The sequence below is a fragment of the Vipera ursinii genome (genome assembly GCF_947247035.1).
Source record: "Vipera ursinii genome assembly, chromosome: 5".
Lineage (NCBI taxonomy): Eukaryota > Metazoa > Chordata > Lepidosauria > Squamata > Viperidae > Vipera > Vipera ursinii.
In genome coordinates, this window is record NC_139518.1 from 2735967 (window position 1) to 2762739 (window position 26773).

The 26773-nt window shown below is 46.8% G+C and overlaps 1 protein-coding gene across 1 annotated transcript in view; it reads left to right on the forward strand.

Annotated features, from left to right (window-relative positions):
• Positions 1 to 26773, forward strand: part of PSMD1 (proteasome 26S subunit, non-ATPase 1) — a gene marked incomplete at its 5' end in the record, with an annotated part of 138199 nt that overhangs the window by 84874 nt on the left and 26552 nt on the right. Inside the window, 2 exons of the mRNA XM_083364856.1 lie at positions 1577 to 1691; positions 8101 to 8217. Of these exons, the coding sequence (XP_083220982.1) occupies positions 1577 to 1691; positions 8101 to 8217 (232 nt within the window). The remainder of the gene's footprint in view (positions 1 to 1576; positions 1692 to 8100; positions 8218 to 26773) is intronic.

Here is a 26773-nt window from a genome sequence, read left to right on the forward strand (position 1 = left end):
AAGTAGATAGGTTTAGCTACTCAGCAGAGGGACAATTTCAAGCAGATGTCATTTGTACTGGATGAGCTTGTCCTTCAAGGGGGGATTGGAAGGAAGGAAGGAAGGAAGGAAGGAAGGAAGGAAAGAAGAAAGAAAGAAAGAAAGAAAGAAAGAAAGAAAGAAAGAAAGAAAGAAAGAAAGAAAGAAAGAAAGAAAGAGAAGGAAGGAAGGAAAGGAAAGAAGGAAAGAAAGAAAGAAAGAGAAAGAAAGAAAGAAAGAGAGAGAAAGAAAGAAAGAAAGAAAAAGAGAAAGATCGAGACCATTAAAATCTTTTTCTAGGAATCTGCTCCTTGAACAAATGCCCAGGCAGTACCAAGCGGGGTTGGCATCCGGGCCTTAAAAATGCGTTTCTCCTTTTAACGTTTGGGTTCATTTATTCAAGGCTCTGTCACTTTCCGTGTTTAGAGCAGATTTCTTTTTTTTTTTCCCCTTCTTCTTCTTTTTTGCCGACTTGTGAACTTTGTTTGAGAAGAAGGTGACAAATGGCTGCGTCCGGGGCAGCGTTTACAGTCTTCATACCTGCAGCTGCCTTGAGGAGTGAGAATCCATTTCAGCTTGTCAAGGCTGATCCTCTTCACCTCCTTATTTACACGACTACTCAGAGGTCCTAGTCAAAGAGGCAGCAGGAAAAACCCAAGATTTGTCTTTGTCTATATGGAGAGTCTCAGGCATTCAGGTCTCCAACCGTTTGGGCACCAGGGACCGGTTTTGTGGAAAGAGGTTTTTCCGCGGACCGGAGGGTGCGTGGTTTTGTGTGCTGCCTGCATCCCGCGGATGAGGCTTTGCTTGTTTGTGCAGACCGGTCGCTGGCATGCCACGGACCAGTACTGGTCCACGGTACCGGTTGGGGACCCCCGATCCAGGTCATAGTTATCCGAAAGGTGTTTTTTCATGAGGCAACTGGACTTTCTTGGGGTTTATTGAGGATGTTTCGCTTCTCGTCCAAGAAGCTTCCTCAGCTCTGATTAGATGGTGTGGAATGGAAGGATTTATACTCCTTGCAGAGAGCCGGTCATTTGCATTCTTTTAGAGAGACGTTGAGGCCACTCGGAGGCTTAATCTGTGCCCTCAGGGTCACCTGAGTAGTGCAAATGGGTGTGGAGCCTTCTTGGAACTGCTGAAAGGAATTGTGTTGCGGACTAGAGATGGATGATGTTGTCCAGTCTACAGCACAGTCCTTTCTGCAAGAAGGCTCCACACCCATTTGCACCACTCAAGTGGCCCTGAGGGCACAGATTAAGCCTCCAAGTGGCCTCAACGACTCTCTAAAAAAGGAGGCAAATGACCAGCTGTCTGTAAGGAGTATAAATCCTCCCATTCCCCCAGAGCTGAGGAAGCTTCTTGGGATAAGAAGCAAAATGTCTCCGAAGAAAAACACAGCCCAGTTGCCTCGTGAAGAAGAAAAAAAGCACCTTTGGGATACTTTGCGTGTGTCACTCTTTGGGGTGGCGAGGCTTTTTATTCAGCTCGTAAAGATAACGATCCTCGGCTTTTCTTCAGTAAAAACTTCATTATTGTCTTGGTTTTTCCTGTCCAGGACTCCTGAACAATGTCCAAGTGTCGTTTCCTTGTTGTCCGAAAGCTACAACCCGCATGTCCGCTATGGAGCAGCTATGGCCTTGGGGATCTGCTGTGCTGGTACAGGAAACAAGGTAAGGCCACATGTAGCCAAATTCTTGTTCTTCTTTATTTATATCCCACTTTTATTATCTATAGAAATCACTCAAGGTGGGGAACATATCCAACACCCCCTTTTTCCTCCTATGTGCCCGTAACAATAAATCTGTGAGGTGGGTTGAGCTGAGAGAAGAAGGGATTGGCCCAAAGTCTTCCAGCTGGTTTTCAAGCCTAAGGCAGGACTAGAACTCACAGTCTCCTTGTGATTGGCCCAGAGTCACTCAGCTGGCTTTCATGGCTAAGGCGGGACTAGAACTCACCGTCTCCTTGGGATTGGCCCAGAGTCACTCAGCTGGCTTTCATGGCTAAGGCGGGACTAAAACTCCCAGTCTCCTTGGGATTGGCCCAGAGCAACTCAGCTGGCTTTCATGGCTAAGGCGGGACTAGAACTCACAGTCTCCTTGTGATTGGCCCAGAGTCACTCAGCTGGCTTTCATGGCTAAGGTGGGACTAGAACTCACAGTCTCCTTGTGATTGGCCCAGAGTCACTCAGCTGGCTTTCATGGCTAAGACGGGACTAGAACTCCCAGTCTCCTTGTGATTGGCCCAGAGTCACTCAGCTGGCTTTCATGGCTAAGGCGGGAGTAGAACTCCCAGTCTCCTTGTGATTGGTCCAGAGACACCCAGCTGGCTTTCATGGCTAAGGCGGGACTAGAACTCAGTCTCCTTGTGATTGGTCCAGAGCCACTCAGCTGGCTTTCATGGCTAAGACGGGACTAGAACTCCCAGTCTTCTTGTGATTGGCCCACAATCACTCAGCTGGCTTTCATGGCTACTGCGGGACTAGAATTCAAAGTCTCCTGCTGATTGGCCCAAAATCACCCAGCCAGCTTTCATGTGGAAGGTGAGACTAGAAGTCTCAATCTCCTGGTAATTGGCTCAAGGTCACCCAGCTAGTTTTCATGTGGAAGGCAGGACTAGAACTCACCGTCTCCTGGTGATTGGGCCAAAATTAACCAGCTGGCTTTCATGGCTAAAGCAGAACTGGAACTCGTCTTTTGCTTTCTAGCCTGCCATTTTCTTTCAAAGTTTTGGAAGCGGGTTGCCATTGCCTGCTTCCTAGGGCTGAAAGAAAGTGGCTGGCCCAAGGTCACCCAGCTTTGATGTTTGGAATCAAAACACAGCACTCCTTGCCCTGCCCTGTGGACCATCTTCGCCTTGGGGAGGATGGGCCAGAAGATCTACAGGGAGACAGACAAGCTGGCTTAATGTAAGCAGCTGGCACAACATTATTTATTGTTGTTTTTTAATTGAAATTTTTTTATTAAGTGTGCATTTAAAAACAAAAGTGGACATGATTCAACTTCCCTGGCTACAGCACTGCTATTAGTATTACCTTATGTGACAGAAAGAAAAACAGAAAATTAACATACATTCTATGACGGGACAGAATATGACAAAATGTACATATAACATCTGTAAATTTTCTGGGAAACCATCTTTCGGTTGTCTATGCCGGGGCTTTTCAACCTTTTCACCCATTGTGCCACTTTTATTTATTTATTTATTTATTTAATACTATTTCTATACCGCCCTTCTCCCGAAGGACTCAGGGCGGTGAACAGGGCAAGAATAAAAATACCAATTACAAAAGTTAAAACAAGATTAAATAAATGCCCACATACTAAAATACATCTTTGAAACCTAATAAAATAACAATAGCAAACCCCCACCCCCCAATCCCCTCATCAGGCCAGGCCAGCTTGTTCAAACAAGTAGGTCTTTAGATCCTGTCGGAAGGAGCGAAGGTCGGGCGCCGTCTGGAGCTCAACCGGTAGCTGATTCCATAGCTCCGGGGCGCCCACAGAGAAGGCCCTCCCCCTGGGGGCCACCAGTCGACATTCTCTGACCGGGGGCACCCTGAGGAGTCCCTCTCTGTGGGAACGCACAGGGCGGAGGGAAGTCGATGTCGGCAGCAGGTGTTCCCTCAGGTACTCCGGACCCCTGCCATGTAGGGCCTTAAAAACCATTACCAAAACCTTGAATCTCACCCGGAAGACAACTGGCAACCAATGCAGCTCGCGGAGCAAAGGTGTAACGTGGGAGTATCGGGAGACTCCCAACACAACTCTCGCGGCTGCATTCTGTACCAGTTGGAGCTTCCGGGTGGTCCTCAAGGGCAGCCCCATGTAGAGAGCGTTGCAGTAGTCTAGTCGAGAGGTCACGAGCGCATGAGTGACCGTGCATAGATCATCCCGGCTTAGATAGGGCCGCAACTGGCGCACCAGGCGAACCTGGGCGAAAGCCCCCCTAGTCACAGCTCCTATATGGACTTCCAGGGTGAGCCGTGAATCTAGGAGGACTCCCAAGTTGCGAGCCCTATCTACGGGGGGTAGATAGGTACAGGATATGGCGACATCCGAGTACCACAAGTCGCCTAGCAAGGTGTCAAAAACTTGAGGACTAAAAAAAAAAAGAAAAGAAAAGAAAAAGAAAAAAAAGTGAAGTACAGGTAGTCCCTGTCTGCTGGGTGGTTGCAGCAGGTTTTGGTCCCTTCACATGACCCTGGGACACTGTGACCGTCATAAATATGAATCAGTTGCCAAGCGTCTGAATGTAAATCAGAAGACCCTGGAGATGCTGCAACATTCCAGCTGATCGGCGCTTCTTTTGGCCTTAGCAGAAGCGTCAGGATTAGTGCTGAGCTCCAGCTGGATCCTGCGCTGATCCTGGCGCTTCCGCTGAGCCCCGACAGCCCTGCAGCTCCAGCCGTCTCTCGCTCAGGCTTGTGCGGTGCTGCCACCGGTTCAACTCATTCCCCTCCCCCGCTGCCACTTTTCAAGGATGGTCGCGTACCACCTGCCAGGTGCCAAAGTACCACAGGCGGTACCCGTACCACTGGTTGAAAAGCCTTGGTCTACGTTGTACTTAAATATCTTTCAATTGTGTCCTCATATAGGTGCTAGGCAGATTATTTATTGTTGTTGTTATTATTATTATTAAATATATTTGCCCCCCATCTCATATACAACGGCTTACAGCAAGATGGCAGACAGATGTATAGGATGACAATTCGTTTAGTGACCGTTCAAAGTTACAGCAGCCCTGAAAAAAGGGACTTATGGCCGTTTTTCCCACGACCGTTTGCAGCATTCCCCCAGGGTCACGTGAGCAAAGTTCAGACGCTTGGCAGCTGACTCATATTTATGACGGCCGCTGTTTCCTGTGGTCATGTGATCCCTTTTTGTGACCTTCCGACAATGGGGAAGCCAGATTCACTTAACAACCAGGTTACTGACTTAAACATCTGCAGTGATTCACTTAAAAACTGCGGCAGGAAAGGTGGCCACATGGGGCAAAACTCACTTAATCAATGTCTCACTTAGCAACAGAAATTTTGGGCACCATCGTGGTCGTAAGTCGAGGACTACCTGTACAGCCAAGTTGGCCTTTGTAAGCCAAAATTTATTTGCTTAGTATTTTAGGCACAGCTCCCAGAAACTCCGTTGGGTGAATTTAAAGAAATGATACAATTCTAGTGCCTGCTGGCTGAGGAATTCTGGGAATTGAAGTCCTCACCCCTTACAGTTGCTACAAGTAAGAAATATTGATCGAAAGCAGGGGCCTTCAAACTTGGCCCTTTTGTGACTTGTGGACTTCAACTCCCAGAATTCCTCAGCCAGGCACGCTGGCTGAGGAATTCTGGGAGTTGAAGTCCGCAAGTCATGAAGGGGCCATAGTTCCCCTACGGTGGCCGAGGAATTCTGGGAGTTGTAGTCCGCAAGTCATGAAGGGGCCACAGTTCCCCCACGCTGGCTGAGGAATTCTGGGAGTTGAAGTCCGCAAGTCATGAAGGGGCCATAGTTCCCCCACGCTGGCTGAGGAATTCTGGGAGTTGTAGTCCGCAAGTCATGAAGGGGCCATAGTTCCCCCACGCTGGTTGAGGAATTCTGGGAGTTGAAGTCCGCAAGTCATGAAGGGGCCATAGTTCCCCCACGCTGGCTGAGGAATTCTGGGAGTTGAAGTCCGCAAGTCATGAAGGGGCCATAGTTCCCCCACGCTGGCTGAGGAATTCTGGGAGTTGAAGTCCGCAAGTCATGAAGGGGCCATAGTTCCCCCACGCTGGCTGAGGAATTCTGGGAGTTGAAGTCCGCAAGTCATGAAGGGGCCATAGTTCCCCCACGCTGGCTGAGGAATTCTGGGAGTTGTAGTCCACAAGTCATGAAGGGGCCATAGTTCCCCCACGCTGGCTGAGGAATTCTGGGAGTTGTAGTCCACAAGTCATGAAGGGGCCATAGTTCCCCCACGCTGGCTGAGGAATTCTGGGAGTTGAAGTCCACGAGTCATGAAGGGGCCATAGTTTCCCCCATGCTGGCTGAGGAATTCTGGGAGTTGAAGTCCGCAAGTCATAAAAGGGCCAAGTTTGAAGACTTAAAGTTTGCTCCATACTTATTCTTCCCAGTTATTTTCTTGGATTATATTCTAGAACACGATCTCTGCTTCTGCAACCCATAATTTTTATTTATCCAAGAGACACATTCTTTGGCTCGGCGGTTTCTTGAAAAATCTTCAGCTTCTGGACATTCAGATCTTTTTTGGGGGGGGGGACAGAGTCTAGAGAGGGTCGAGAAACTATGTTGTTCTCCTCTCACTGACGATATTTCCCTTAACTGGACAGAAAATGGGCAACAGTTTAGCTCAAGCATTTAGCCCATGTCTGCTTTATCTCTCTGTAACTTTGTGCAGTCAGGATAACAACCTGCCTGGCTGCAGTTTTGCACTTTTATTGTTTATTTAGGAAATAAAAGAGCTTGAAGGCCTCTTTATGTCAGTGCAGTCTTCTTGCATCAACATACAGCAAAGGCTGGAGTTAATAGGTTGGAACTTAAAAAGACTGGAAATTGTGTTAAGGTTTTAGCTAGACTCAAGTGGCACTCCCGTCCTCCTCCCTCTATAAATAATTGTGAGCTCACACAACAGCATCAAGAGTTGAGGTCAGGACCCCTAAATGAACACCAGTCGGACTCCCGCTTATAAAAGGTAACGGCATAATTAGAAGGAAGTTGTTGGGAGGGCCCAAGCAGGGAAAAAGTAAGCCATGAAAAGAATTTGATACGTCCCGTGGCGTTTGTCTGCGTTTTATTTAACTGATGAGTTCATTATCTGGCTCTAGACCAGTGTCTCTCAACTTTGAAGATGGATGGGTCCACCTTTATAATTTTTACAAATAACTCAAGGTGGCCAACATACCGAACATTCTTTCCTATTTTTCCCACAACAACAGCCCTCTGAGGTGGGTTGGGCTGAGAGAGAAGCAGTGGCCAAAGGTCACCCAGCTGCCTTTCCTGCTTAAGGCGGGACTAGAACTCACCGTCTCCTGGCGATTATCCCAGAGTCACCCAGCTGCCTTTCATGCTTAAGGCAGGACTAGAACTCACCGTCTCCTGGCGATTATCCCAAAGTCACCCAGCTGCCTTTCCTGCTTAAGGCGGGACTAGAACTCACCATCTCCTGGCGATTATCCCAAAGTCACCCAGCTGCCTTTCCTGCTTAAGGCGGGACTAGAACTCACCGTCTCCTGGTGATTGGCCCAGAGTCACCCAGCTGCCTTTCATGCTTAAGGTGGGACTAGAACTCACCGTCTCCTGGCGATTATCCCAAAGTCACCCAGCTGGCTTTCCTGCTTAAGGCGGGACTAGAACTCACCGTCTCCTGGTGATTATCCCAAAGTCACCCAGCTGCCTTTCATGCTTAAGGCGGGACTAGAACTCACCGTCTCCTGGCGATTGGCCCAAAGTCACCCAGCTGCCTTTCCTGCTTAAGGCGGGACTAGAACTCACCATCTCCTGGCAATTGGCCCAAAGTCACCCAGCTGGTTTTCATGCCTAGGGCAGGACTAGAACTCACCGTCTCCTGTTTATTAAACCAGAGTCACCCAGCTGGCTTTACTGCCTATGATGGTACTAGAACTCGCTGTCTCCTGGCGATTGGCCCAAAGTCACACTGCTGGCTTTCCTGCTTAAGGCGGGACTAGAACTCACCGTCTCCAGGTGTCTCACCTGGTGCTTTCCCCACCAGACCAAACTGGCTCTACCTTTCTTTAATTAAAGCGTTAATTAACCTTCACGGAAAGAGTGAGGACAGGTAACCGGAGGTGTTTTTCAGAGGTGGGCTTGAGAGCGGCAGTATTGAAAATAAAAGCCTTGAAGCCCAGTGATCTTGAAAATAAGCACTCTCCCGCCAGCCTCGTTTTCAAGAAATTAAAAAGTTTGATCTTCTCAAGCGCCTGTCGCGCAGTTGTCCTTTTGGGTGTCCCTCTCATCAGCTGCCCCCTGCTTGAAGATCCTAATCGGATCATCGCGGCGATGAAGCCTGGCGCTTAAAAGGTATTACAGTTTTAATATTTGTCTCCTTTTTTCTCCCCCCCCCACCCCCACCCAATAGGAAGCAATTAATTTGTTGGAGCCCATGACAAACGATCCCGTCAACTACGTGCGTCAGGGGGCTCTGATTGCGTCGGCCCTGATCATGATCCAGCAGACCGAGATTCTCTGCCCAAAGGTGAGTGAGGGGCCTTGGGCCAGGGAGTCGGGTGCGAGAACAGAGAAGCAACCTATCCTGACAGTGAGAACAATTAACCAGTGGAACTGCTTGCCTCCAGAAGCTGTGGATGCTCCAACACTGGAGGTTTTTAAGAAAAGACTAGACAGCCATTTGTCTGAAACGGTATAGGGCTTCCTGCCTGAGCAGGGGGTTGCACTAGATGACCTCCAAGGTCCCTTCCAACTACTACCACTATTACTACTTCTTCTTCTTCTTCTTCTTCTTCTTCTTCTTCTTCTTCTTCTTCTTCTTCTTCTTCTTCTTCTTCTTCTTCTTCTTCTCCTTCTTTTTCTTCTTCTTCTTCTTCTTCTTCTTCTTCTTCTTCTTCTTCTTCTTCTTCTTCTTCTTCTTCTTCTTCTTCTTCTTCTTCTTCTCCTTCTCCTCCTCCTCCTCCTCCTCCTCCTCCTCCTTTATTATTATTATTACCTGTAGAGTGAAGAATAATGCAGGAGAAATTTGGAAGAGGTTTTGATTTTGGCCAGGTCTTTCGTTGAAGCGCGCTTGTTTTAATGAGACTTAGCGGAGAGAAGGGCAGCTAAGATGATTAGCGGGGCTAAAGTGTATGAAGGAGGATTGCAGGACTTGGGTTTGTCTAGTCTTGGGAAAAGAAGAGCCAGGGGTGACGTGATAGCAGTCTTCCAATATTTGAGGGGCTGCCACAAAAAAGAGGGGATCAAGCTCTTCTCCAAAGCCCCTGAAGGCAGGACAAGAACCACCAGGAAGACTTGACAAGACAAGCAACTTGATTTACCAGGGGTCTTCAAGCTTGACAATTTTATGACTTGTGGACTTCAACTCCCAGAATTCCCCAGGCAGCCCATGCTGGCTGGGGGATTCTAGGAGTTGAAGTTCACAAGTCTTAAAAGTCCACAGGTCTTAAAGATGCCAAGGGGAATTCTGGGAGTTGAAATCCACCGGTCTTAAAAGATCCCAAGGGGAATTCTGGGAGTTGAAGTCCACAGGTCTTAAAGATCCCAAGGGGAATTCTGGGAGTTTGAAATCCACAAGTCTTAAAGTCCACAGGTCTTAAAGATGCCAAGGGGAATTCTGGGAGTTGAAGTCCACAGGTCTTAAAGATCCCAAGGGGAATTCTGGGAGTTGAAGTCCACAGGTCTTAAAGTTGCCAAGCTTGAACACCCCTGAAGCAAAAGTTGATTTTTCTGGGAAAGATTTCTAGTTTTAAGTTGATGCAGCAATATCAAAGGCTTTCTCTCTCTCTCTCTCTCTCTCTCTCTCTCTCAAAGCAGCCCTTGGCTCCTGGTGGACATTAAGGTTTGAAATAGTCTCCTTCCCACCCTGCCCGACCCCCATAGCACAAGCCACCTTCGAATTTCCAAATTTCTGAGTTTACTGATTTATCCAGACATGTTAAACAAGAAGCTTAATGTGACTCTTCTTGGCTGGGCTTCCCGCTCTCTGGAGTATATACTATCATTGGTTGATGGATGGCTTATAACATTATCAGTCTTCTCTTTCTTTGCAAGTTACACTTAGTTGAGAATTTGGAGGCCTGCCTTGATGAGGACAGAGCTTTCTCAGTTTCCCGCAGCGGTTCCCCGGTTATATATTTTATGGCTGAGCGATGCAAGGTGTTGAACCAGAGGTAGAAGCCACACACAGTTGTCTGCAGAGGGTCCAAATGGGTATTTTGCAGGGAGGGTGTGGGGTCTCCACCCCTGCAGCATTCTCTGGGGTGAAGGGGGTTGCATAATACAGAGAACAGAGGGTAACTAGGGCACATCACCAGTAGTAGAAGGGAGTGGGGTTTTTGGAGAGGAGGAGGAGGAGAATTATGGGGTCCTTGGTGCTCTCTGGGCTGGGTGGTTTTCTTGCAGACGTTTCAGGACCCAACTAGGCAACATCATCAGTGGTAGAAGGGAGGGAGATTTGTGGAGAGGAGGAGGAGAAGGAAGACTATAAGGTCCTTGGTGCTCTTTGAACCTTGGTGGTTTTCTTCCAGACGTTTCATGACCCAACTAGGCAACAACATCATTGCTGGAAGGGGTGAGGTTTGCGAAGTGGGGAGGAGGAGGAGGAATAGGACTGTGGGGTCCTTGGTGCTATCTGGGCTGGGTGGTTTTCTTGCAGACGTTTCATGACCCAACTAGGCAACAACATCATTGCTGGAAGGGGTGAGGTTTGCGAAGTGGGGAGGAGGAGGAGGAATAGGACTGTGGGGTCCTTGGTGCTATCTGGGCTGGGTGGTTTTCTTGCAGACGTTTCATGACCCAACTAGGCAACAACATCATTGCTGGAAGGGGTGAGGTTTGCGAAGTGGGGAGGAGGAGGAGGAGGAGGAATAGGACTGTGGGGTCCTTGGTGCTCTCTGGGCTGGGTGGTTTTCTTGCAGACGTTTCATGACCCAACTAGGGAACATCATCAGTGCCAGAACGTTGAGGGGTTTGCGGATAGGAGGAGGAGGAGGAGGAGAAGGACTGTGATTCTTGATGCTTTCTGAGCTCAGGGGTTTTCTTGGAGACATTTCATTACCAAAGTAGGTAACATCATCACTGCTGGAAAGGAGCGGGGTTGCTCTCATTTTGCTTTTTTGTAACCTAGTTTGGGTAATGAAACATCTGCAAGGAAACCAGCAGGCTCAGAGAGCACGCAACGTAATCCTAAATTCTAAATATTCCCTGCTGTCGCTACAGGAAATGGAGATTGCATGAGTCAAAAAAGAGTTTTCAAGGAGACAAGTCTTTACCAAAAATAAAATAAAATCAAATGTTATCTGAAAGGAAGCTTAGTCACATCGCTAGTCAGACATTTTTGACTGTTTTGCGTAATCGATTGATAAGACCAGCGAAGAGCAGTAACAGGAATTGCAGCTTCGCCCCCTCCCCGCCCCAATTTTTTTTTTGAAGGCCTGTTCAATATCTCCTCCGGCTCTTGACATTTCCACAGACATTGCTCTTAAGAGTTTTGGATTTTTTCATCAGGGAACTTTTTTTTTTTAATAAGGGGAAAATGATCTTAAGAAGTTGAACCTCTGGTGCCGTCGTTTGGCTTCGCTAGATTCCTTAAGATTTGGCAAAGATGTCGAGACTTTGGCAAAAGAGCAGAGAAGAGCGACTCAGATGATTAAAGGCCTGAAGGCTAAAACTGAAGTAGAACGCTTGCAGAATTTGGGTATGGCCTGGGGGGACATGATAGCAGTAGTCCATATTTGAGGGGCTGCCGCAAAGAAGTGGAGGATGTCAGCTGTTCCACGTCAAGCTGCCTTTTGCAATTAACCGGTGGGGATTTTATCAATACCGATGGTTATTCTTATGGTTCATCGCGCAGTCGGCCAGATGTTTAGACTGGATTTGGCATCTTGCCCCACCTGTTGAGTCCTTCCCAAGGAGTGATGTTGTTTGACGGTGTGAAAGGTCTTGTCTCCTCGCAGGGTGGAAGCTGTTCCCAGTCAAGCTGCCTTTTGCAATTGACCAATGGGGATTTGGTCAATGCCGACGGTTATGACTGTGGTTGGTTACAGAGTGAGCCAGATGTTTAGACTAGGCTTTGGCCTCTTGCTCCACCTCTCGAGTCCTTCCCAAGATTCAGGACAAACCTAAAATGTTATTTGATGGAGTGAATTGTCTCCTGGCGGGAGAGTAAAGCTGCTTTTTGCAATTGACTGGTGAGGATTTTGTCAATGTCGATGGTGCTCAAGTGGTGCTCCAGATGTTTTGGGATTGAACTCAAGGCGCTTATCACCACTGGTGCCCTCTGAGCTTTCTTTTGCCATTTGTATTCTCTTCTCCAGTTCTTTCTCCTCTATTCTCCTGTCTCCAGGTACTGTTAAATGTCCACTATCCCAATTTCATTGTCTGTCCTACTCACAGTTGTTTAGTCTGGGGTGTCGTGTGGCAAGTGCCTGCCTGTTTGAATTCTAAAGTCCCAGAGCGGTTCTTCATTTTTATAGTCCGTAGCACAGTCAGCCACATGTTTAGACTGGGCTCGACATTTTTATCCTTCTATTGTGAGTCCTTCCCGAGGATCTGGAATAGGCAGATGTTGCTACATGGTCTTAAAAAGGTATCCAAATAATGCTGCGTTTTGCACTTTTATTTGTGCGGGACATTACAGTTTTATTCCTAGTCTTAAGACGGGTGGAAACTTAATAATTCAGCTCCTAACCAAAGACCTAAGATTATTAAGGCACCGTCTAACAAAACAAACAGTCCCAAGCAGGGTGCTTTGTGTGTGTGTGTGTGTGTGTGTGTAAAATTAAGGTATGAATTCAGTATTTCCAGATATCAAAGAAGTCCTTTCGTTATTGCTCCGAGGGCTCCAGTCATGACTGGTACAGGAGACTTTTGCTGCTTTCTCTTAGGCTGTAACATTGGGTGTGAAATTGTGGCCTTCAACTCACACAGGGCAGTTAGGAAAGGAGGGGGCTGGTTCCCTCAGGCACTTTCCAGAATCTTTTCTGGGCTCTGAGGTTGCACAGAAGAAGGTGTTGGGGGTGAACAAAGGAGAGAAGCGTCTAAGTCAGAGGTAGGCAACCTTGGCCTTCTATGACTTGCGGACTTCAACTCCCAGAATTCCTGAGCCAACATGGGGGAACTGTGGCTCCTTCATGACTCGTGAACTTCAACTCCCAGAATTCCTCAGCCAGCATGGGGGAACTATGGCCCCTTCATGACTCGTGGACTTCAACTCCCAGAATTCCTCAGCCACTGTGTGGGGGGGAAACTATGGCCCCTTCATGACTCGTGAACTTCAACTCCCAGAATTCCTCAGCCAGCATGGGGGAACTATGGCCCCTTCATGACTCGTGGACTTCAACTCCCAGAATTCCTCAGCCAGAGTGGAGGAACTGTGGCCTCTTCATGACTTGCATACTTCAAGTCCCAGAATTCCTCAGCCAGCGTGGGGGAACTGTGGCTCCTTCATGACTTGCGGACTTCAACTCCCAGAATTCCTCAGCCAGCGTGGGGGAACTATGGCCCCTTCATGACTCGTGAACTTCAACTCCCAGAATTCCTCAGCCAGCATGGGGGAACTATGGCCCCTTCATGACTCGTGGACTTCAACTCCCAGAATTCCTCAGCCAGAGTGGAGGAACTGTGGCCTCTTCATGACTTGCATACTTCAAGTCCCAGAATTCCTCAGCCAGCGTGGGGGAACTGTGGCTCCTTCATGACTTGCGGACTTCAACTCCCAGAATTCCTCAGCCAGCGTGGGGCAACTGTGGCCCCTTCATGACTTGTGGACTTCAACTCCCAGAATTCATCAGCCACTGTGTGGGGGGGGAAACTATGGCGCCTTCATGACTCGTGAACTTCAACTCCCAGAATTCCTCAGCCAGCATGGGGGAACTATGGCCCCTTCATGACTGGTGGACTTCAACTCCCAGAATTCCTCAGCCAGCATGGCTCAGCTTGGAAACCTCTCTCTTTCCCCTCAGTGTGGCTGGCTCAGGAATTCTGGGAGTTGAAGTCCACGAGTCAGAAAAGAGCCCCTGGTAAGTGATGTGGCATTGGAGACACGTCCGCTGATGGTGCAAAAAACAACACAAAACAAAAAGAAACTTTTTTTTAATCCCATTTATATCCCGCCCTTCTCCGAAGACTCAGGGCGGCTTACAAGCTTAGCAGTAGCCTTCATTCTATGTATATGCCTGCTTATTAGGGCTTTCACACCCACCCCAAGCGGCATTATTACAAAGTCAGCTTAATTGTCCCCAACAATCTGGGTCCTCATTTTACCTACCTCGGAAGGATGGAAGGCTGAGTCAACCTTGAGCCTGGTGGGACTTGAACCTGCACTAATTGCAGGCAGCTGGTGTTACTTAAGGAGGCATTAGCCCACTGCTCCACCAAGGGATCCCACTTTCCATGGAGTACAGGGTAGTCCTTGACTTATAAGAGCATTTTATTTTATTTTATTTTATTTTATTTTATTATTTTATTTTATTTTATTTTATTTTATTTCCATTTATATCCCGCCCTTCTCCGAAGACTCAGGGCGGCTTACAAGCTTAGCAATAGCCTTCATTCTATGTATATGCCTGCTTATTAGGGCTTTCACACACACCCCAAGCGGCATTATTACAAAGTCAGCTTAATTGCCCCCAACAATCTGGGTCCTCATTTTACCTCCCTCAGAAGGATGGGAGGCTGAGTCAACCTTGAGCCTGGTGGGACTTCAGGGCTTTTCAAACTGATCAGGGTTCAAGGAAGTCCTTTGGTGATGAGGGCGATGTTATCCATTCAGTCACTCTTGGCAATTCTCTGGGCCAGGTCTCGTCCATCAGAGAAGAGCAACTAAGACGATCCAAGGCCTGGAGACCAAAACGTACAAAGAACGGCTGCGGGACTTGGGTCTGGCTAGTCTAAAGAAAAGAAGAAACAGGGGAGACATGATAGCAGTTATACCAGTATCTGAGGGGCTGCCACAAAGAAGAAGAGGGGGTCAGGTTGTTCTCCAAAGCACCAGAGAGAAGGACGAGAAACAACAGTTTGAAACTGATCAAAGAGAGAAGCAGCCTGGAACTAAGGAGAAACTTCCTGACAGTGAGGACAATCAACCAGTGGAACAGCCTGCCTCTAAAATCCTGGGCGCTCCATCACTGGAGATTTTTAAGAAGAGACTAGATATTCTAGTCTGAGATGGTATAGGTTCTCCTGCTGGAGCAAGGGGCTGGACTAGAAGACCTCCAAGGTCCCTTTCAGCTCTATTCTGTTTTGTTCTGTTCTTTCTTATTCTATTCTATTCTATTCTATTCTATTCTATTCTATTCTATTCTATTCTATTCTATTCTATTCTATTCTATTCTATTCTATTCTATTTCAATCTTGCCCTCCTGCTTCTTTGAGTTGTTCAATGTTCTGGCTGGTGTCAGCTTTGATGGCATCCAGCCACCGTTGTTCTTTGATGGCCTGGATTCCTTTTATCGCTCACTCTTCCAAACATAATTCCTTTCTCTATTGAGGAAATCCTAAAAGTGCTTTTCCAGGCGGCAACTGAACTTTCTTGTTTTTCTTGGGAGACGTTTCGCTTCTCGCCCAAGAAGCTTCTTCAGCTCTGACTGGATAGTGGGGAATGGAAGGATTTATATTCCTTGCAGACAGCTGGTCATTTGCCTTCTATTAGAGAGTCGTTGAGGCCACTTGGAGGTTTACCTCAGGGTCACCCTGAGTGGTGCAAATGGCTGTGGAGCCTTCTTGGAACTACTGTAAGGACGCTCCACAGTAGGGGTCTTCAAACATGGGGCTTTTATGAGTTGTGGACTTCAACTCCCAGAATTCCTCAGCCAGCGTGAGGGAACTATGACCGTTTTATCACTTGTGGACTTCAACTCCTAGATTTCCTCAGCCAGCGTGAGGGAACTATGACCCTTTTATGACTTGTGGACTTCAACTCCCAGAATTCCTCAACCAGCGTGCCTGGCTGAGGAATTCTGGGAGTTGAAGTCCACAAATCATAAAAGGGCCACGTTTGAAGACCCCTGGTTTACAGTCTACCACACAGTCCTTTCCGCAGTCCCAAGAAGGCTCCACGCCCATTTCCACCACTCAGGTCACCCTGACGGCACAGATAAACCTCCAAGTGGCCTCAACGGCTCTCTGAAAGAAGACAAATGACCAGCTGTCTGCAAGGAATGTAAATCCTGCCATTCCCCACCATCCGGTCAGAGCTGAAGAATCTTCTTGGGTGAGAAGCGAAACATCTTCAAAGAGAAACAAGAAAGTCCAGTTGCCTCTTCAAAAAGCACCTTGGGGACAACCGTGACCTGTATGACTGAGAATCTCCGTAGACATTGAGGAAATCCTTTAGTTTTAGCTAACTGGTTCCCCAGCCTGAATTGTGGTGCTGAAGAAGACACTTCAGAGTCCCTCAGATCATGAGGAGATCCAATTAGCTGACCCTAAAGGTAGTCAACCCTGACTGTCCTTGGGAAGGACAGATCCTGAAGCTGAAGCTCAAATATGTTGGCCGCCAAATGAGAAGAGAGGACTCCGTGGAGTGAGAATGATTAACCAGTGGAACAGCTTGCCTCCAGATGTTGTGGGTGCTCCATCACTGGAGGCTTCTAAGAGATTGGACGGCCGTTTGCTTGAAATGGTAAATAGGGTTTCCTGCCTGAGCAGAGGGTTGAACTAGAAGACCTCCCAAGGCCCCTTCCAACGTTGTTATTCTATTCTAAGTGTAGAAACGTGAGTTTGGAGCCAACTCTGCAAGACGGCGGAGGGCACGGGGGTGGGGGGCTGGCGTGCTGCGATTCGTGGAGTCGTGAAGAGTCACACACAGCAATTTGAAAGTCCAATCTTTTAGTTCTTCCTTGGGATGGCAAGAGCAGTTCTTTCCGAGATTTGGACCTTGGGAAGGAAGCTGATGACTCACTGGCACGGAGGAGGGAAAGAAGGAGATGGTCTGGAGGAGATTCCTTTCGGTCTAACCTCTGTCAGGAGTTGGCTGGGCCTCATCTGCCCAGGGAGTCATAGCTACGATGACTTGCGCCGGGCGGTTCTGTTAATCCCCTGGCGCTTTGGAAGATAAGTTGATCCCCCCCTCCTCTTCTTTGGGGCAGCCCCTCAAATCCTGGAACTCTGCTATCATGTCACCCCTGCTCCTCCTTTTCTCTAGACTGGCCATACCCAACTCCTGCAGCTGCTCTTTCTATGTCTTAGTTTCCAGGCCTTTAATCATCCGAGTTGCTCTTTCCTGCACTTTTGTGGCTTAGGCAGGGGAAACCTGACAGCAACTCCCAATATTTGAGCTGTCTGTCATGGTTCCGACAGATGCAACTCTTCAAAAGAACCTCGAGGCACTGTTTACCTTAAAGGATCTTTTCTTCGAGAAACATAATAATAATAATAATAATAATAATAATAATAATAATAAGAAGAAGAAGAAGAAGAAGAAGAAGAAGAAGAAGAAGAAGAAGAAGAAGAAGAAGAAGAAGAAGAAGAAGAAGAAGAAGAAGTATTAGTAGTAGAAGAAGAAGAAGTTGGAAGGGACCTTGCAGGTCATCTAGTCCAACCCCCTGCTAAGGCAGGAAACCCTATACCATTTCAGGCAAATGGCTAACATCGGCACTAACCTAATCGAAGCCAAAAACTGAATTCCCCCACCCCATGGGCACCTAGTATCAAAGCACAATTCCTTCCTCCAATTAACCGTCATAAATCACATTCCCCAATTAGCTTGAAGAGAGCTGGGTTCCAGCTCTCCAGCCCGCCAATTCTTTTATCAGCTCCGGGCTCAGTAACCTTGATTCCCACGCTGAGTTTAGTGTTGTTATGTCTAGCCGGACTCTCATTCACAACATGCCCCCTTCCCAGCATCATCTACCTAAAAGCGAAAGGTGAAAAATGGCTACATTTCCATCGGTTGTCAATGCGAAAACATCCAATGTTAGCAGCCGTTGACTCTGTCACCGGGAAGAAGGCCTGAATTTGTTCTCCATAGCACTAGCGGGCAGGACTTGAAGCGATGGGTGGAAGCTACTCAGAGGAAGACCCAACCTGGAACTAAAGAGGAATTTCCTGACTGTGAGAACAGTTGTCTCCTCTTCACGTTTTGCCTTCTGGTGCTTTGGGAAATAAATTGAACCCCTCCTCCTCGCGGCAGCCCCTCAAATCCTGGAATCCTGCTATGGTGTCGTTTCCCCACCCCCACCATCCCCAGTCCTTTTTTTCTCTGGACCGGCCGTTGCCAAATCCTGAAGTTCGCAAATGTCCTCCAAGCGATTGTCCGGAGTGGAAAGCGTTTACAGAATCATAAGTCAGGAAAGGACTTTCGCCTGACTTTGGATCACGCGATCCAAATGGGGAATGATGCACGGTTTGTAAATGTGAAAAGGAGTCATAAGTCACTTTTTTCAGTGCTGTCGTAACTTTGGACAGTCACTAGATGACCTGTTGCAGTTCAAGAACTGCCGGTAAACCTTTGAGGCCCTCTTCCCTCTCGACAGCCCTTCAAGAGGGATCTCGGAGTCCCAGTGGACATTCGCTTAAATAGGAGCCAGCCGTGTGCTGCAGCTGCTAAAAGAGCCAACACAGTGCTAGGCTGCATCAACAAGAGGGATAGAATCAAGATCACGTGAAGTGTTAATACCGCTTTACAAGGCCTTGGTAAGGCCACACCTGGAATACTGCATCCAATTTTGGTCACCACGATGCAAAAAAGTGGTTGAGACTCTGGAAAGACTGCAGAGAAGAGCAACAAAGAGGATCAGGGGACTGGAGGCTAAAACATACAAGAAACGGTTGCTGGAATTTGGTATGTCTAGCTTAATGAAGAGAAGGACTAGGGGGGACATGATAGCAGTGTTCCAGTATCTCAGGGGCTGCCCCAAAGAAGAGGGAGTCAAGCTATTCTCCAAAGTGACCGAAGGCAGGACAAGAAGCAACGGATGGAAACTAACCAAAGAGAGAAGCAGCCTAGAACTGAGGAGAAACTTCCTGACAGTTAGAACAATTAACCAGTGCAACTACCTGCCTCCAGAAGCTGTGAATGCTCCAACACTGGAAGTTTTAAAGAAGAGACTGGACAGCCATTTGTCTGAAATGGTATAGGGTTTCCTGCCTGAGCAGGGGGTTGGACTAGATGACCTCCAAGGTCGTCGTCTTCTTCTTCTTCTTCTTCTTCTTCTTCTTCTTCTTCTTCTTCTTCTTCTTCTTCTTCTTCTTCTTCTTCTTCTTCTTCTTCTTCTTCTTTTTCTTCTTCTTCTTCTTCTCCTCTTCCTCCTCCTCCTCCTTGTTATTATTATCATCATCATCATCATCATCATCATCATCATCATCATCATCATCATCATTATTATTATTATTATTATTATTATTATTATTATTATTAGGCGGCTATTCTGTCTACTCTTTGTTAGACTAAACATGCCTAATTCACACCCAAGCCAACATCCCAACAACCCCACCATGCATGTCTTGATGCTTTCTGAGTTATCGCTGAACTTCACACCGTTTCTGCCAGGGTTTTGAGAACTCCCTTCGGTGGCCGCCTTTCAGCCGTGACAGCTGCCAGCTCGGTTTTTGTTTGGAAAGACCCGTGAAAATCACTCAGCACCGGAGCCGCTCTGTGTTTTAAATATTTCTCCCAAGGCCAGCAGGCAGAACGGAGGAAACAAGCAGCTGGATAAGCAGAACAAGAAAAATGGTTTTTTTTTAAAAAAAAAATTGGATTATTTTTTTTTCCACAAGGCCGGGCCCAGTTGGGCTGTGAAAGAAAAATAAATTCTCCTGAGGCTGATTAGGAAGAGGTTCTTGGAATAGATGCTGCTTGTTTTCTGCACCGTTTACCTCAGTGTTTCTCAAGCTCGGCTGGGGAATTCTGGGAGTTGAAGTCCTCCCGTCTTAAAAGTGTCCGAGGTTGAGATAAACTGTATGTAGTACAATCTTTGGAATCTTAAAACACAGAAAGTTGTACTGTTGTATCTGCCTCCAGAAGCGGTGAATGCTGCAACACTGGAAGTTTTTAAGAAGAGACTGGACAGCCATTTTGTCTGAAATGGTGTAGGGTTTCCTGCCTGACCAGGGGGTTGGACTAGATGACTGTGGGGGTCCTTGGTGCTCTCTGAGCTGGGTGGTTTTCTTGCAGACGTTGCAGGACCCAACTAGGGAACATCATCAGTGCTAGAAGGGAGGGGGGTTTGTGGGAGGAGGAGGAGAAGGACTGTGGGGTCCTCCGAGCTTGGCTTTTTGTTTTTGCAGATATTTCCATGACCGAACTAGGTAACGTCAGTGCTAGAAGGAAATCTATATAAACGGAGAGCAGATCCCCTTCCCTTTTAGCACTGATGATGTTACCTAGTTGGGTCATGAAATGTCTGCAAGAAGACAACCAAGCTAAGAGAGCATCAGGGACCCCACAGTCTATTCTCCTCCTCCTTCCCACAAACTCCTTGCCATCCAAAAACCAGCCCAGCCTTAATCCTGCTTAGCTTTTGAGATTCAGCCAGGATGGGTGCAACTCATTTTGAGTTGATTTCTTCTGGCTGGTTTCAGCTCTTCAGATGCTAAAAAAGCTTTGAAGGAAGCCCAATGAATCACTGCCCTGGTTTTCATCCTGCCCGGAGCATGTCTCAAGTCAATCCCCCAGGGCCTTTTCGGAGGCTGTAAAACTTCCAAGAAGACCTGGAGACGATGCAGTAGCCTTCTTGGTTAAATCCTTGCTCTAAAAATATACGCCGGGCCGTTTTTAGCTGGGACCTGCCCCACCTCAAACTTGAGGGAGCCACTGTTACCCACAAAGGAAAGATGTCTGGAATCGCAGGAAAACGAAATAGGTTTTCAGTTTATTCACGATTGTCTGTTGTAGCTCACTCTTCAAAATAGAAATATCTCATATTTGACGTATTAAAAGACAAACCTTGGTTGTGGTGAAGGTAAGCTTCACCAGAATAGAATAGAATAGAATAGAATAGAATAGAATAGAATGGAATGGAATGGAATGGAATGGAATGGAATGGAATGGAATGGAATGGAATGGAATGGAATGGAATGGAATGGAATGGAATGGAATGGAATGGAATAGAATAGAATGGAATAATATGGAATGGAATAGAATATAGAATAGGGAATGGAATGGAATAGAATAGAAAATAGAATGGAATAGAATAGAATAGAAAATGGAATAGAATAGAATAGAATAGAAATAGAATAGAATAGAATAGAATAGAATAGAATAGAAAATGGAATAGAATAGAATAGAATAGAATATGGAGTGGAATAGAATAGAATATGGAGTGGAATAGAATAGAATAATAGAATAGAATAGAATAAAATAGAATAGAAAATGGAATGGAATAGAATAGAATAGAATATGGAATGGAATAGAATAGAATAATAAAATAGAATAGAATAATAGAATAGAATAGAATAGAATAGAATAGAATAGAATAGAATAGAATAGGAGAAAGAATGGAATGGAATGGAATAGAATAGAATAGAATAGAATAGAATAGAATAGAATAGAATAGAATAGAATAGAATAATGAAGTGGAAATTAGAATATATATATAAATAGAATAGAATAGAATAGAATAGAATAGAATAGAATAGAATAGAATAGAATAGAATAGAATAGAGAAAATGAACAGAATAAAATGAATAGAACAGAAGCAGTAGAATAGAGAAAATGAATTAATAGAATAGAATAGAATAGAATAGAACAGAACAGAACAGAATAGGCAATAGAAAATAGAATAGAATGGAATAGAATAGAATAGAATAGAATAGAATAGAATAGGAGAAAGAATGGAATGGAATGGAATGGAATAGAATAGAATACAATAGAGAATGGAATGGAAGGGAGCTGGAAGGGACCTTGGAGGTCTTCTAGTCCAGCCCCTCTGCTCAAGCAGGACAACCTATACCCAATTGATGTTTTCTGCTGTGGAGCGCAGCCTGAAGTCAGCCTGGAGGTTAAAGACGTCTCTATTGAGCTATCCCGGTGGAAGGATGACCTTGCTTTGTTCTCTGCTTCTTCTGAGATGATTTTGGACATAGCAGTCCAGCCTCCTTCTCTGGAACCCTCTGTTGGTTTCCCATTCAATCTTTTTTCAAGATCCTCAGGCAGTTGCCCCCCTAAAACAGCGTTTCTCAATCTCCAGAACTTTTAAGATGTGTGGACTTCAACTCCCAGAATTCCCCAGCCAGCCACGCTGGCTGGGGAATTCTGGGAGTTGAAGTCCACACATCTTAAAAAGTAACTGAGGCGGAGAAACGCTGGTCTAAAATGCGAGAAAATTGGGCAACATCTATTCTCTCCTTTACTTGTATCCTGCCTTTCATGTTTCTGGCCAACAAAAGAGTAATTTTTGACGGACAGGCCGTCTGATTTGGGGGGGGGGAAATAAATCCCAGTTCATTTTTCACCTCCGGAAGTATACCTCCTTCCGTTCCCTACCCTTCTTGGATGAGAAGCGAAACATCTTCAAAGAAAAAGTAAGAAAGCCCATTTGCCTCCTGAATAAAAAAACCCCTTCGGGACAACCATGACCTGGATGAAGGAGAACCTCCATAGACATCGAGAAAGATATTTTTCTCAAAAACCTCTGATTGCTTCCCAGTTGTTGTTTTTTTTTAAAAAGTAGATCAGAAATCTATAAAAAAAAGAGCTTAATGAGCTTAGACAGCGATATATCTGTCCTGTTCCAATGCACGGCAGAAAGAAAGCCTTTAATTTTTATGATCGGTGTGATTCCTTTTCAAAAGAATTATATTTTCCTGGAAGGAAAATAAAAAAAAAACCCTGCCATTGTTTCTTTTTTTCTTTTTAACCTGCAAAGGTTCGAAATGCCTTAAAAGGAAATATTCTGCATTCTGGACAAGAATAAACAACTAAAATCGGAGCTAAACTTTCAGTCGTTAAGCGAAGCGGTGGTTGAGTGAGCGGCAGGTGTTTTTATGACCTTGCCACAAAAGTTAAGCAGATCCCTTCCAGTTGTTAAGTTATTTTGCTTAGTGCCATCTTGGCTCTTTTATGACTGGTGGACTTCAACTCCCAGAATTCCTCAGCCAGCGTGGGGAAACTATGGCCCCTTCATGACTCGTGGACTTCAACTCCCAGAATTCCTCAGACAGCATGGGGGAACTATGGCCCCCTCATGACTCGTGGACTTCAATTTCCAGAATTCCTGAGCTGGCATGGCTCAGCTTGGAAATCTCCCTTTCCCCTCAGCACGGCTGGCTCAGGAATTCTGGGAGTTGAAGTCCACAAATCTTACTAAACCAGGGGTAGGCAACCTTGGCTTTTTTATGACTCATGGACTTCAACTCCCAGAATTCTTGAGCCAGCATGGCTCAGCTTGGAAACCTCTCCCTTTCCCCTCAGCTTGGCTGACTCGCGGACTTCAACTCCCAGAATTCCTCAGCCAGCGTGGGGGAACTGTGGCCCCTTCATGACTTGTGGACTTCAACTCCCAGAATTCCTCAGCCAGCCTGGCTCAGCTTGGAAACCTCTTCCTTTCCCCTCAGCGTGGCTGGCTCAGGGATTCTGGGAGTTGAAGTCCACGAGTCATAAAAGAGCCAAGGTGGCCTACCCTTGGCTTAGTGGATGACAGCTGGGAAGTTTGCAAATGGCGGTCACGTCACCCTGGGATGCCGCAGCCATTTTAAATAAATCCTGGTTGCCGAACGCGCCCGAATTTGAATCACACCAACGGTTCGTAAGTGTGAGGACCAGCTTACAATAAGTCATTTATTTCAGTGCCGTTGTAACTTTGAACAGTTACTAAAGGAGCTGTAGTAGCTCTCGGCTATTTAATTAAATCAGGTTCTCATTTTTCTGCATTTTGAGGGTCCTAAAAAGGGGCCCTGGATTTAAAGTCACTTTACCGCATCATCAAAGCTGCCTTTTTTCTCTTGCGTTTGATATTCCGCAGGCCTGGTTAGTCCTTCTCCTCTCCATGTGATACCTCATCACCATCTGATGACCTTTCTCTACTCAGGCATTCCCGAGTTGCTGGCCTTTGTGATGTTAACCGTGCTCTCAGTAAAGGAGAATATTTGTAGCTCAGGGCTGAAATGAGGGTCATGTTTCATGACCCAACTAGGTTACAACATCAGTGCTAGAAGAGAGAGGGATTTGTGAAGTGGAGGAGGAGGAGGGCGACTGTGTGGTCCTTGGTGGTCTCTGATCTTGATGCTTTTCTTGCAGACATTTCATTACCCAACTAGGTTACATCATCAGTGCTAGAAGGAAGTGGAGTTTGAGAGGAGGAGGAGAAGGATTGTGGGGTCCTTGGTGCTCTCTGAGCTTGGTGGATTTCTTGGAGACGTTTCATTACCCAACTAGGTTACATCATCAGGGCTGGAAGGGAGAGGGGGTTGTGAAGTGGAGGAGAAGGACTGTGTGGGGTCTTTGGTGCTCTCTGAGCTTGGTGGATTTCTTGGAGACGTTTCATTACCCAACTAGGTTACATCATCAGGGCTGGAAGGGAGAGGGATTTGTGGACTGGAGGAGAAGAAGGAAGGGGAGGAGGAGGAGGATCGTGGGGTCCTTGGTGCTCTCTGAGCTGGGTGGTTTTCTTGCAGATGTTTCATTCCTGATGATGTGACCTAGTTTGGGTCCCGAAACATCTGCAAGAAAGCCTGCAAGCTCAGAGAGACCCAAGGAGCCCACAGCTTCTAAGAGTTGACACTTCTTCAGAGCAAGTCAGAACTTTTTTATTTTAGAGGTTACGGGGGATTGTGGGGTTTAATTTAGAGAGGGCATCTCCTACCCTCCCAGTAAAGACCGGGCTGGTGAGTCACTCCAGCCTATAAACGGTGGCACTAAATAATGCCCACTCCTGTGACAGGCCCACCCACGCTCCTTCTGCCCCCTCGTCCTACACAGAGGACCTTGCCTGTCAAGACTGCCGACGCCAGCGTGAACCTTCCCAGGTCTGTGGGACGTCTCCAAGCTCCATCCTCGGTCTGTTTCTCTGAAGATTTACTTATTGTGTGAATACCAGATCCTGGCTGGTTTGGCTAACGGGGTTTCCTCCCCCCACCCCCTCCACCCTGCTTCGTTTTCCAAGTTTATAGGAACTGTCAAGGACTTGTAAACAGCTTGAACCCACAAATCCTCGCAACCGCAGGAATGAGATAGCGGCACACACACACAAACACACCGCCAGTTGTTAGCCAAAGGGATTTTCGTCTTTCATCCGATGGCCCGACAGCCATTCTCTGTTTCTTACTTGTTGGGGGGGAAAAAACACAACCAGACTTTTGCCATGGATGTTTTTGGCTCTGCTGTGTGTGTGTGGGGAAAAAATAACTCGAGTGAAAGACGTCTTTCTTTTTGAGAAGTTTTCTTCATTTGTCGGGGCACCTGCGCGTCGGAAATGATCAAAGCAGGGAAGTCCTACCGAGAACTGAGCTCCTGGAGAAAGGGCATAAAACAGTTGTAAAACAGGTGGACCTTGACCCAAAGGTGCTTTTTTCAGGTGGCCACTGGACTTTCTTGTTTTGATGATGATGATGATGATGATGATGATGATAATCATCAAAAACTGCACTACTTGGAACATCTTACATTTTAAGGAGATACCTGGTTGATACCTAGGATGCTGGCAGCAACCCGTGTCAACCTTTAGTGCCAGAAGGCATCTTGGAGGCATCTAGTCCAACCCCCTGCTCAGGCAGCAAACCCTATACCATTTCAGACAAATGGCTGTCCAGTCTCTTCTTAAAAACTTCCAGTGTTGGAGCATTCACCACTTCTGGGGGCAGGTTGTTCCACTGGTTAATTGTTCTCACTGTCAAGAAGTTTCTCCTTAGTTCCTGGTTGCTTCTCTCCTTGATGAATTTCCATCCATTGCTTCTTGTCCTGCCTTTGGGTGCTTTGGAGAAGAGCTTGACTCCCTCTTCTTTGGGGCAGCCCCTGAGATACTGGAACACTGCTATCATGTCCCCCCTCGTCCTTCTCTTCATTAAACTGGACATACCCAATTCCAGCAACCGTTCCTTATATGATTTAGCCTCCAGTCCCCTGATCATCTCTGTTGCTCTTTTCTTTGAAGACGTTTCGCTTCTCATCCAGGAAGCTTCTTCAGCTCTGACTGGATTGTGGGGAATGGGAGGATTTATACTCCTCGCAGACAGCTGGTGATTTGCATTCGTTTGGAGAGTCATTGAGGCCACTCGGAGGTTTACCTGCGTCCTCAGAGTCACCTGAGTGGTGCAAATGGCGTGGAGCCTTCCTGGCTGCAGGATGTTTTCTGTCCTGTGTCCCTTCAGGCACACAAGCTATTGGGGATGAGTCCGTGTTGTCTGCATCCCCAACTGAAGCGCAAATGGTTCCTGTGGCCCTGTGTTTCCCCGAAAGTAAGGCCTACACCAGGGGTCTTCAAACTTGGCCACTTTAAGACTTGTGGACACCAACTCCCAGAATTCCTCAGCCAGGGCTGGCTGAGGAATTCTGAGAGTTGGAAGTCCACAAGTCTTAAAGTGGCCAAGTTTGAAGACCCCTGGCCTACACCAACCATAAGCCCTAGCTTGATTTTTGGGGGTGGGCCTAATATAAGCCCTATCCCAAAAATAACCCCTAGTTTTGTGGCGAAGCACACACCTAAAAATCAAGCTGGGGTGGGGGTGTAGAGCCCCCCCCCCCCCCGCATCTACTTACCTGGCAGCCAGGCCTCTCCCCGCCTGCCCACTTCTTCTGAGGCCTTTTCTGCAGCCAGGCCTGCATTTCTCAGTCACGGGACTTTCCAGAAGGCCTCTGCAGCCAAGAACTGAGCTATGGACTCAATCCGTAGCTTGATTCTGCAAGATCTCTGCAGCTGAGGACCAAACTATGGATTGAATCCGTAGCTCGGGACTCGGCTGCTTAGGCCTTCTGGCAAGGCCTGACTGCAAAATGCAGGCTCGAGTGCAGCTGCAGAACTTCGGTCCCAGAAGAAGTGGACCAGCTGGGTGGGTCTGTTGTTGCCAGAGGTGAGGTAAGGCCTACCCCGAAAATAAGACCTGGTGCCTCTTTTGGAGGCGGCAATAATAATAATAATAATAATAATAATAATAATAATAATAATAATAATAATAATAATAATAATAATAATACCCAGTCTTATTTT